At 39.6% G+C, this 12532-nt stretch overlaps 1 protein-coding gene across 1 annotated transcript in view; it reads right to left on the reverse strand.

Annotated features, from left to right (window-relative positions):
- The window catches only part of LOC138025431 (asparagine--tRNA ligase, cytoplasmic-like), a 35996-nt gene that overhangs the window by 7518 nt on the left and 15946 nt on the right, over positions 1 to 12532 (reverse strand). Inside the window, exons 6-16 of the mRNA XM_068872646.1 lie at positions 11669 to 11709; positions 11530 to 11566; positions 10810 to 10887; positions 10261 to 10382; positions 9248 to 9317; positions 8656 to 8721; positions 7736 to 7764; positions 7570 to 7654; positions 6388 to 6435; positions 6055 to 6138; positions 1053 to 1115 (exon numbers count right to left, since the gene is read on the reverse strand). Coding sequence (XP_068728747.1) covers positions 1053 to 1115; positions 6055 to 6138; positions 6388 to 6435; positions 7570 to 7654; positions 7736 to 7764; positions 8656 to 8721; positions 9248 to 9317; positions 10261 to 10382; positions 10810 to 10887; positions 11530 to 11566; positions 11669 to 11709 — 723 coding nt within the window. The remainder of the gene's footprint in view (positions 1 to 1052; positions 1116 to 6054; positions 6139 to 6387; positions 6436 to 7569; positions 7655 to 7735; positions 7765 to 8655; positions 8722 to 9247; positions 9318 to 10260; positions 10383 to 10809; positions 10888 to 11529; positions 11567 to 11668; positions 11710 to 12532) is intronic.

Raw genomic sequence — 12532 nt, forward strand, 5'->3', positions numbered from 1 at the left:
TAAAAATATTTCTTTTCGAAACGTTTAGTTTGTAACTAGCTTACTGAATTCGCTATCAAGCGCGGTGCGAGTCAACAATTAAAAAAGTGATTTCAAAGAGGAGAACAGAGAGAGGGAAAAAACACCTAAGGGTCGGTCCCTATAGCGAAAAACTGTGACCTCTGTCTTGAAAGAGCTGCCGTGGGGCAGCTTTTTCAAGACCAATAACATATTTCTTTTTCACTTTAAATAATCAAGACTCAAGAACCTTGAGCGACCGATGTCTCTCTGATCAAATTTATCGGATATCGATAATTTTAATGCAAAGGGCAGCCTTCTGGATAATGTCATTCACAAAGCGACTTCAATTTAAAAAAGTGAAATCGTTCACACGGTATTTTAGGTTGGTATCTTGGGAGTCCTCAGGCCAAATTTCAAGACGATCCGTTAAATTTTTATACCCTATCAATTCGCTTAAAGAGGATACACTTGCGTAAAAAAAAAAAAAACTACGTTTTTTCGCTTCCGAAGTTTTAGAAACTTTCCACGCCTTTTGATCTGCCACATGTCATCACGCGAAACCGCCAATGGGAGCATCCTGCAGAGTCCCTTGGGACGATTTCTTCTTTTCATCTTTTTTACGGCCACCCTTCTTTTTAAGTTTTACCCATGGATTCTTTTCTCGTTTATCCTTTCCCATGAAAACGTCACTCCCAGGGGGTAAACCGACGACAATCTGTGAAAAAATTTGACAATGTTTATGACAAACAACGCGACTTCAAATTCAAGACCACGGTTAATTTCCCGCGGAAATCGTGACCAAATTCCTTAGCGTTGACAGTTTCTAATTCGCTTTTCCCGCCTTTGCCGACTGAGAAAGATCCATCAAAAACATGTTTCGTAAATAACTCGCGTATCTTTTTTTGGAAAATAAAGTTAAAGTAATAAAAATTACTATGAGACAAGAAAAAAATGACAAAAATTTCGCCCGTGAAGATCTACCCTAACCTTAATAAATAACCATAAGAAAAATTAATCATAAAGAAAATAAGTAATCACAGAATTGAGCTTACGTAATTCCACATCCTCATAGATCCACCAACTATCTCTCCAACGCCAGGCATTAACAGGTCAACCTAGACAAAATATAAACACAAGTCGCATAGAAGACAAGTGTGCTTGTTTTTCCCTGTGATGCAGCCTTTGTTTTGGAAAAAAAGGTTTGCACAATGACAAATCACTGGCCATATTTGCAAAGTTGGTTTGTAAAAAGTGAGTTGATAGAATTACATTGACCACTGTGTAGAGCTAAGGAGTCTGAAGTTCAAGGATTTAAGATTCACTTTTACAAAAGGCTACCAACTTCGAAACGCCAGTTTTGCAATCTCCCTCAACCCATTGAATGCTAGGAGTGAGACTCAATAGATTTTGCTCTGTCCAACACCAGGCGATTTTACTTAATGTCAATGGGGGGGGGGGGGTGCGGTTCAGGAGATTAACAAGGATACCGTAAGTCCTCGAATAAGCGCCGCACTTCGAGTAAGGGCAGCACCTAGGCCCACCAAGTTAATAAGCGCCACCCTCGAATAAGCGGAAACAAATACCCCCCTTTTCGCCTTTTATCATTTTTTTGAGATATGAGACTGTCTGTTCACGAAATCTGAAGTTTTATTTTTGGAAAACTCTTGGATCCGGGCTCATGAAGCAGTTCTAAATGTTTGTATTTGCCCTTCTTATTGATAATTCAGCATCCATGACTTGTGCATATTTTTTGCTTAAAGTGTATACGGCAAAATTTGCAGGAACCACCAGCCCGACCTCACGTTTCCTCTTTCCAGTGACCTCTGCACAGACGCTCTTCGATTTGTCCGGTTTCAGAAAATGATCAATAAGACTTGAAAGTTCAATAGGGACGTGTCCCACAAGAGTCTTCTTCCATCTCTGCTCGCAGCCTTAAAGAGACCAACAGCGGGTTCATCGTAATCCTTCGCTTCTTGCCGCGTGTCTTCATTGCATTCCAGCTTTTCACCGACTTGAGGACTCCAGGTAGCTTTATACACGTGATGTCAACGGATAACAGAATGGAAGCTTAACTCGTAAATCATCTCAAAATCCACTGAGTCTGTCCTTGCCATTATAAGCTAACGAAATTCTGCTTTTATCACCGCAAGTTTGACTTTTGAGATGGCAAATAATATCCAGCGTCATGGTTCAGTTCCGGCACTGGTAATATAACCCATGCAGTTGTATTGTATTGGGGTATATCTGTCAAAGGTCAAATTTTGCAGGCACAGGTCAGTGATAACAATCTTTTTTGATCTTTTTGATCTTTTGATGATACATTTGTTTGTATGAAACGCTCGGGGGATCTTTAAATATTTCGCTAAGTTGCGGTTGTTGTTGGATTAAATGCCATTTTTGCATGAGTATTTGTTTCAAATTAGGCACCGTTGAGCGGTATTGTGTGACGAACAACAAGATTCGCTTATCTTCTTTGCATTTCTGTAGAAGGGCAAGTTTCCTGTTCCCAAATTTGATGTCTTGAGTGTTGCCGTAAGCAGGCTTTAAGAGTATCCTCGTTCGATAAGAAGTGCTCTAAAATGCAAGATTTTAGCTTTAAATTCCTTTTTGGAGGAGTTTGTTCGGGGAAGTCTAAGTCTTGTTCCTGAGTGTCCTCTTGACTTCGGCCAGGATTACAAATACTGATTTCAAAAGGGTAACGACCGCTCATGTTGAAGAGACAACTGATATCATGTGATATGAACACATGCCACCCAAACACATAATTTGAATGCGCAGTCAACGTAAAAACGGTTAGTAGGGTTTATATGGGAACATGAAATACAGAAAAAAACCCGGATAATCCTAGTTTACAGCGAGGAAAATACAAGAAATAAACTTACTTTTACTTCATGTTGTGTCGATTTGAGGTGTTCTGGGCAAGTTTTGAAATTTGACAAGGCTGGAAACTCCGAACCTCTGAAGCCACTGATCACTCCGCGATCGAGGACGATTAATCCCAAAAATCGGCTTCATTCGGCCTTTTGTCCACTTTCACATGAAGATCGATAACAAACGACATAGCATAAATGCCCAGAGTCCCAGAGCAATCTCCAGATGCTTAGAGAAAAAGGCAGTTTTCACGAAGAACCAAGGACACAAGGACACAAGATGAAGTAAAAGTAAGTTTATTGGTTGTATTTTCCTCGCTGTAAACTAGGATTAGCCGGGTTTTTTTCTGTATTTCATGTTTCCCCATATAAACCCTACAAACTGTTACGTTGACTGCGCATTCAAATTATGTGTTTGGGTCGCCTGGGATATGAACACCGTGAGTTTTGAAAGCTAAGAACGATAGCGCGACATTTGTCTTCGATCAGTTGTCAAACTTGACATCCGGTATCACCTGATCAAAAGGGGCAGGTTAGTTTTGCAGGTTGCAGGTTGCAGGTGGCAAGTTGAAACTAAATGTGACTGTTAAATGAATAGATAAGGTTAGGGCTAGTTAGGCCTAAAGAAACGTTTTTAGGCCTAAGGAGGCCTAAAGAAACGTTTTTAGGTCTAATTAGGCCTAAGTTTAGCTATTCATGTAACAGTCACAGTAAATTGTAAATTTCAACCTGCAACCTGCAACCTGCAACCTGAAAACTAACCTGCCGGATCAAAAGACTGCCCAATCTTGACAAAAACTGTAGGGCTGCAAAGCTCTACAACGGAGCCTTTGAAGTTTTGTCGCGCAGCAAAATATTTGGAACGGCAGAGCAAAATTATTTTCAGTGGTCGCACCTGCGAAACTCGAGCGCTGACAGATATAATTGGTAAAACAAGCAATATTCGAGCAAGTACGACCCGGGCCTGAAATCAAGTAGCTACATCCGAAGGTGGTCTTTCCCTAGAGAGAGCTTGCTTACAACCCACATGAGACACCTGTCATATTTCGCTTTGGGTTTTTTAGAGGGCTGAAGCGGATGCAAAAACATGGGCTCTGAAAAAGAATTGCTTGATTGTGCTGATATTACATCGCACAAAGGCAAGCGCATTCGCTGCTATACTGCTGCATTCAAGCTAACAGTAATCAAAGATGGCAAGGCCCATGGAAACTGGGCTGCTGCTAGAAAATTTGTTGTTGATGAACGACGTGTGAGAGAATGGCGCAGAAATAAGGAGTTCATTGTAACCGTCAGTGCTACTCTTTCAGGAACCAAACGCAAACGTATCGATGGCCGGTGGAGGACGAAAACCCCAGTTCCAAGACGTCGACGACCTAGTGTTACACTGGATAAGAAGTCGCCAAGAAAGGGGTCTGAGAGTATCCAGAAAGCTTATTATGAAAAGAAGGCTCAGGTTGTCTTTGATGAGCTGAAATTGGCGCGAAAAGATGACGCCAGCTGTGGTACCGATGAAGAAGAATTCAAAGCCTCACTTGGGTGGTTAGAAAAGTTCATGCGCCGGCAATCACCTCTCTCTTGGAAGGAAAACTTCAGTGGCACAGAAAGATCCGGATCGCTTGGTGGCCAAGATTGCTGCCTAATTATAAGTGTTACATTTAAGGCGACTACAGTCAAGAAGAAATTACAGCCCATGCAATATCATAGCAATGGACGAGACACCACTGTGTACCGAGATGGTATCTAAAACAACTGTAGACACGACAGGTGCAAAAACGGTGACTCTTAAGACAATCGGACATCAAAAAAGTCGAGTTTCAGTTTATTTAGCTGCCAAAGCAGATGGCACAAAGCTAAAGCCGATGATTGTTTTCAAGTGAGCCAAACGTGAAGTAGCAGTCCTTCGCCAAGAATGCAAAAGGTAGCAATCTATTGCCATTTCAGCCAATGAATGGATGACGACGGAGCTGACCAATGAATGGGTCAATCATGTTCTTGGATCATTTGCATTTGACGCCGTCTAGAGACCTTGTTCATCAATGGCGGTCACATTTTTAATTCTTTTGTACACGTGCAAATTAGCCTACCAAGCCTCATTTTAGAGCAAGAATTCTTTTCAATTCACTGTAGGGTATCGAGGCTTGGTAGGCTAATTTGCACTTCGACAAAAGAATTATAAATTGACCGCCATTTATGAATAAGGTCTATTGGCTTGGGATTCTTACGAATGCCATATGGAAGACAGCGTAGGACAATCACTGCCTTCAAGGAAAGTTGATGTAGTAATTGTTCCCGGGGGTTGCACGAAGTACATTCAAGCATCAGACGTGTTATGGAACAAGCCTTTGAAAGCTGCTTGTACGGAAAAGTACGACCATTGAAGGGGCGAGGTCGGCATATATAGCGAAACCCCTGCTGGAAATTTGAAGTCCCCTCCACGGCGCACAATAATTCAGTGGATCTTGTAATCATGGTCCGAATTACCGAAATATTTAATCAAGAAATCATTCCTATGCTGCGCGATGGATCACAAGATGAGAAAATTGTTTGTTTCAGAGAACGTCAGCCTTGCCTTGGAAATACTGAAGACTCAGGCGTCAGTTTTGTCGGAACCTGACAATGACCCCTTTACATTAATCACAGAATCAGACACTGAAGATGGGAATGACCCCTGCAAAATTGTAGATAGCGACGACGACGTTGAAGATGACATTGACACCGAATTACTTTTCTGACTTCCGAAAAATGAGTACCGCAAACCCAGAGAAACCACGTTTGATCTTTACGTTTGATAATTTTCGGACAAAACACAATGCCCCAATGTTTACGCGAACTCTGTGAAATTTTGCGAGTATTTCTTTCTTTTACTGCTATGTGTTGATGTTTTTCCTTTATTTTAATACTGGTTAAATAATACATTTTTGTGCATCTCTAGTAAGTGACTCACTTCATTCTTTTACGTTATAATTTGTGATGCACTTGTTTTAAATAAACGCCGCACCCCGAATAAGCGAAGCACCAAAGTCTCGGTGAAATTAATAAGCGCCCCGACGCTTATTCGAGGATTTACGGTACTTTTAAATTTCCATGCTTCACCTAGCCATCGTCAGTGTTCGCATGGTACAAGAGGTTCACTAACCCTGTTGCTATTTTATATCATAAAAACGTCTGACACGGATGTACTCACTGATTCAGTAACACGGTTGTCCTCTGGGCATCTGAACATGTAAAATGATTTAATCTCAAAGGGAAAACGACACAACAGGATTGGCTGGAATAAAATTGGAAATTAGAGACATTTTGGAAACAAAAAATTTCTTCCAAAACACAAAAATGTAGTTTCAGTTACAGGAAAACTGCTGGCCTAAGTATCCATGGATTTCTATTTACCAGAGGCAAATTTACAAGGGTGATATTGGTTACACATAAACCACTGCGGCAAAATGAACAACACCATCACAGGAAAAGAAGAAGAGAAAATGAAACAGAGTTAATCAATGGATGCCTTCAAAACATTTACCTCATTGATTTTATCTGTCATTTTTCTTTCTGGCATCTCAGGGATATCCTACCAAACAAATACAGAGTCCAGGATTCAAATTCATTAAAACATAATATATGATATGCTGCATACAGTGAACGCTAAAACTTATCTCTAAGACATGACCCGAATAACAACTGCTGCCAAAGAGCTTTAAATATCTCTTCGCCACTTCATTGGATTTTTGAGCGTCTTTGAGTAATAACTCACCTAACTATCAACTGTCACCAATCAGTGACCTACAGACAACCAATCGACTACCATAGTCACTTATGGCTCCAAGTCTTTGCAAACAATTATCATTCATGACAAGAAGATAAGAATAGGAATGCCATTATTTCTTCCCCCTCAAGACTAACCGAACTATTTACCGAAGTGGAAGTAGATAGTGTGGATATTTACCGCTTCGCAACTCGGTGAATATCCACCCACACTGAGGTGAATAGTTGTTTTAGTATGTACTAAAACAGTGAGATAATATAGCACAAAGAGATGAATTTAAATCATTTATTCGTGAAAAGATTACAACATTTTCGGGCGCAAATTCCGCGTGAATTCTCGGAAGTAAATAGTTAACAAATTATTATTCCCGTGGGCGCGCGTTGGATATGAGATGGTAAATGGCCAATGAGGCGCTTAGCGCTGAGCTGGCTATAACCAGTCTCATATCCAACAAGGGCGAATGAAATAACTGTTTTATTAAATTCCTTAAACTCCAAAAGTTTGGAAGTACTAAATACAAGTGAAAAAAGCGAGGAAATCTGAGCGAAATAAAAAAAAAATTTATGAAGATGCTATGTTGTCTAATACGTGGTTGTCAGACAGACGCAGACTCATCAAAAAAACATTTTTTTACCTTTTCGTGTACTTTTTCAATGTCGAAATTGATCCAAACTTTCCACAAAAAACTTTTTTTTTTGCTTTATTCAGAGAGAAATTTTACTTTCCGGCGAAAATAATTTAGCTTAGCAACGCTTAGCGCAATCATTTGCCATATAAGGTCAAACTAAGGTATATGAGCTGATAACCGAGATTGAGTAAACAAATCAGAGCACGAAAAATGCATTAATAATGATGATGATGATGATGATGATAAAAAATTTGTTATAAAGTTTAATGCGAGTTTTTCTATCAAACTTTTCAACTTAAGAAACAGTATACCTCTCCAAATTCATAAAAGGTACCATCTTCCTTTGTGATTTTATTCTCTTTTAGGTACAGAATAGCATCAGCATAATTCATTCTCCTGAAGCAGAAAGAAAAGGGTAACTGTTGTGAAGCCTACACAACCAACAAAAAAAGTTAAATGCAAGGAACAGGAACTCACTTGAAAGGCCTTTTTGGGGGCTTGAAATTCTAAAAAAAAAAAAAAAGAAGGAAAACACAAAGACAGAGGTATCAATGGATGATATTTGGGCATCTTTTCTTTGGTTAATTTCTCGGTGCAGCAAAGGCTCTGTTTTCTTGCAAAGTCAACGTCATTCATCAAGTGCTTTCAAGGGAACACATGAGCCTAACAAATTCACCTGCTTCCAACTGAGTGGCTTCAAAAGCTCAGCTGGTAGACTTTGCACCCGCATTGCAGAGGGCATGGGTTCGAATCCTGTTGAAGCCATCTGAAATTTTCAGGTGTCTTAAGGCTTAATTTGTCCAGATATGTGAGAGGATCACTTCATTCTTTCATCCATAACCCACACTTCAAAAATACATCAATTTCATTGTGGGAGGCGCGGCTGCCTCATGGTTGGCGTGCTCGACTTTGGAGCAAGTGGTCCGGATTCGGGTCCTGGCCAGGGACATTGTGTTGTGTTCTTGGGAAAGACACTTCAATCTCAAGGTGCTTCTCTCCACCCAGGTGTATAAATGAGTACCGGCAAATTTAATGCTGGGGGTAACCCTGCGATGGACTGGTATCCCATCCAGGGGGGAGTAGAAATACTCCTAGTCGCTTCATGCTACGGAAACCGAGGGTAAGCTCCGGCGTGTTGGGTCACTGGCTTGGAAGCGCATACCTATGAATTCTCTTACGTACGTAATACAGGATTTCGCCCACTTCTTCAATTAATATTGATCATACAATAAAACTGCACCCAGTAGCAGCCAAACAACACATTCTTCACGATGACCAAGGTACAATGCATCAGCCTTACTAATCACACAAAGTAGCCCTGTTTTCCTGACGAACTGCATTAAGCTACTCACCATTAGGTAGTACCTCTGATTAATTTAATGTAACAGAGTACTTACTGGATTCAACTCTTTCAGTACTTCTGCGTTGGGAGACTTCAACACTTTGTCAACAACATCACAAACCTGAAACAGTAATATTAATTACGGCAAACTGCTATTTTAATTATTATTTATGTCATATTGCTCTACCCAAACAAGTTTGAAAGAAACTATCAATGAAAATAATATTATTGAACTCCCGATCCAACCATGAAAAGATACCTGCATGTTAACAGATTGTCAGTCAAGATGTTAATTTACAGCAGCCGATAAACATGTCTTCTTTTAATGACATGTACATTTAAATAAAATGTTATAGCTCAAACACAAGGGAGAAGTGCCTAGGCAGTCTTGAGTTAAATTTTGATTCTTGATCCTTTAAGTCACCAGATTCAACTATTGAGGCACAGCTTTAAAACAGTTCCTTTGACACAGATCCATGAAGGAAACAAGAATGAAGCGATTCACAAACCTCTTTCGAAAACCCTCGTATGGAAAACCTTGAAACAATTATCAATATTCGTAAGGTTGACAACTGTTATTACATGATTGCAATAATAACAGCTGTAGCTATACAAGTGTAGCTAATGTGTCCATTAGATATTCATACCAAGTCCTCTACCCTATCCAGAAGATCATCAAACGTTATGAAAGGACATTCTGCTTCAACATGAGTGTATCTGTTGAGATGACAAAAAGGGAAATGTCACTCAAAGCAGGATATTTTCTGTAATGGTAGAGACTAGGCTGGGCTAGTAAGGTGCACTGCATGTTATAAACTCCTGTTGCATCATTTGCTAAAGCATGAGACTATACTGCATCAGAGATTGTGGGTTCAACTCTGGTCAGACGGACACTTGTAGTCTTTAAAAACCCAGTGATCATGTAAAATTTCTATAAGGCATAAAGAAAATTGAAACTACCTCGCTGAAAAGTACTTTAATTAAAATTTTCACTTGGAAATTCAATGCAATGCACAGGAAGACCACTCACTTCATCGGGAAGGAAGGAGGGGGGGGGGGGGGGTCAACTTTTGGGGAAATCCCACAAGTCTAAAATGTGAAGTACAGCAACTGAGGCAACTGTTGCCTCAGTTTTTGCATCTCCAAACAGTTAAACTTTTAAGTATTCAACCATATATGGGCCCTACACCACTCTTTCTTATAAAATTGTGCAAGGCATTAAAAAAGTACTTGCACAACATTCGCAGATAGCGCACAGACCGGTAGTTCCTGGTGATATCGTCTGACTTTGACTTTATCTGCAGTTTGCTCGATGGTATGACACTTGAGATATGAGTACAGAAGGGGGTCCCATGGCAATCCCCCCAGAAGAAGACTTTGAAATTTACAAGCACTGAAATTCTATCTTATGCTTTTCCTTCCTTTCCCAAAGATATTATCACTAAAAAATAATAATCAAACCACCAAGAATTTTGCAAATTTAAAATGACTTTTACCAAAATGGCTTTCGAAATATGTTGTTTCTAGATTTGTCACAACTTGTGTATGCATATTGTTTGATGAAAACAAGTTAGCTTGGAAAACTAAAGGAGATTTTTTTTTAGTCAGTGGTTGGTACCTATATATGCAAATGTTATATGGGAAAAAGGGTTGATCTTACTCAGACAGATGCCTTCTTGTGCATGACTGCTCTTCCCTATATGACTGTGCTATGCAGAAGACGTCACCGAGCGATGGTATAACTGTTTCCAAGTAAAGTTGGGAGGACTGTGTCAAATATGCCTTAACAAAAACCAATGATAATAATAATAATTGTTGTGTCAATTAGTATTTGCCTACATCTTATCTCAGAGTCTTAAACAGTGGCCATGGATAACAGTTTGTCAGTATTTGCCATAAAAAGGAAATTTTGACTGATGGGAATGGCATGATAGACGAAAATGTTTTCCATCACTTACACCATTTAAACCATAATTTCCCAATAAAATTATTAGTGTCTTACAGCTAGGTTTTTTGATATTTGTGAAATTTTAAGGTCATTTTTTCCATTGAGACGCACCATTTGTAAATATTCAGGAATTTTTCTTTAACAAACTGAGGACCAACCGGGTTTGAACTTGCCTGGTAACTTGCAATATACAGACACAAGTGGGTAGAAACAACACTGTTGGAGAAAGTAAGGCCAGATTGAAGAAAACCTTGAACTTACCTTTTCACCAAAGTAGCTAAATTCAAAGCGCTTAAGACCCCCTTCGGCATGCGTCTGAACTATAGTCGGAGGAGTAACCTGAGGGCATGGGAATAACAGAAAGAAAAAATTTATAAACACCTACATCAGCTTCCTTCTTCCAAAAAGATCCAACATTTACAGATTGAGCATTATTAAAACAGACTCATTTTAGCAAGAAAGTGTACCCCATTCATTATCAGGACAATCCGGGCGCGTGAATCATTACTGATACCACACTTTTACACTCGTCTCATGAGAAACTCTGTAGGTTATAAAGGCACAGTATTTTGGAATAATATGTATGATGAGCAAACGTAGTGACTTTGTTCACATGACTAGTTACAATACCCTTAAGCAGAAACTACCATCCTTAGCCAATTCGAGTGATTTAAGTTCTAATCAGGCATCTTTGTTGACTTAATGTGTCACTAGATCCGAGGATCTTACATACCGGTATATGTAATATCTGTACGTAATAATCTTAACTAAGTTTGCTTGTTGATTCATATTTTAGTTCACAATTGTATTATGTCACTTATTGCTAAGCCACAAATGACCCCACAAGTTTCAATCTAGTTATAATATCTATCTTAGCAACGAGCGAAAGGACATCTGAACCAGATCTATCCATCCTTTGCAACTGAGGGGAGTTTGTTCACATGATTAGCTTTAAGCTGCAGTGGTTATGAAACACATTACCTCAACATAACCATGGTTGAAATAATGATCTCGAAAACTGCATGGAAAGAAAAGTATGAAATATATGTAAAGTGAGTTGAAAAGAACTGAGGAGTCCAGGCTTAAAATAATGACAATTAACAGTAAAAAATAAAATTACCACTGCGTTACTGTGGAGCGCATTCTAAGAATTCTTGACACCTACAATAAAATGTTGGAATGGCAGCACTCTTAGTGAGGTGTTTACAGTGAAATATTCAGAACCAAAAATTTGGTTTTATCAGATAATGTAAATTGGCCACCATACACACGGATTCTAGAATCTCCGTTGACAGGAGCCCATGAGTAGGAGCTTGCCTCCCCCATACAAGCCCCATGAGTCAACCTTTGCCAGTATCTTTCTATTTTTAGAACCAACCCTTCAGCAGGAGACTCACATTTACATCAATTTAAGTCAATTCGCACAGTTTGCGTACATTGTTTTTGCTATTTTTGTCTTCGTTAGACAATGACTTTATTCTGATTGGCCATTTTAAACAGTGCGTGCAGTGCCGAACAACTCGTGGCGTTCGAAAAATAGAAAGATACGGGCAAAGGTTTACTCAAGGATTTAGTGCATATGCAGGCTCCTACCCATGGGCTCCTGTCGTTGATAAAACCTAATTTTTGTATACTACTTCCCCACCGACGCAGCCCCACAGTTTCTTTAGAAACTACCCCCTTTATTCAGAACCAAGCTTGTTTGATTCATTCACAAACTCTTGCATTTTATGTTCAGCTTACCATCTTTTTCAAGTGACTAAGAAAAGCTTAGAGTAATAATAACCAATTTAAACAAGTGCATGTTGCAGCGCCGCTCACGGCGTCTGTTGAAAGGCGCGGAGTCACAAGCCATGCAGACAACGCGTCGCCATGAGCCGGATAGCGGTTGTTTTACGGGTCGAATAAGGCCAAAAGTATCACTGAGAACCAACTTTAATTAGCCCTGATTTAATCGACAATATTCGAATGTAAACTGAAACAC

The sequence above is a fragment of the Montipora capricornis genome, chromosome 12 (assembly GCF_036669925.1).
Source record: "Montipora capricornis isolate CH-2021 chromosome 12, ASM3666992v2, whole genome shotgun sequence".
Lineage (NCBI taxonomy): Eukaryota > Metazoa > Cnidaria > Anthozoa > Scleractinia > Acroporidae > Montipora > Montipora capricornis.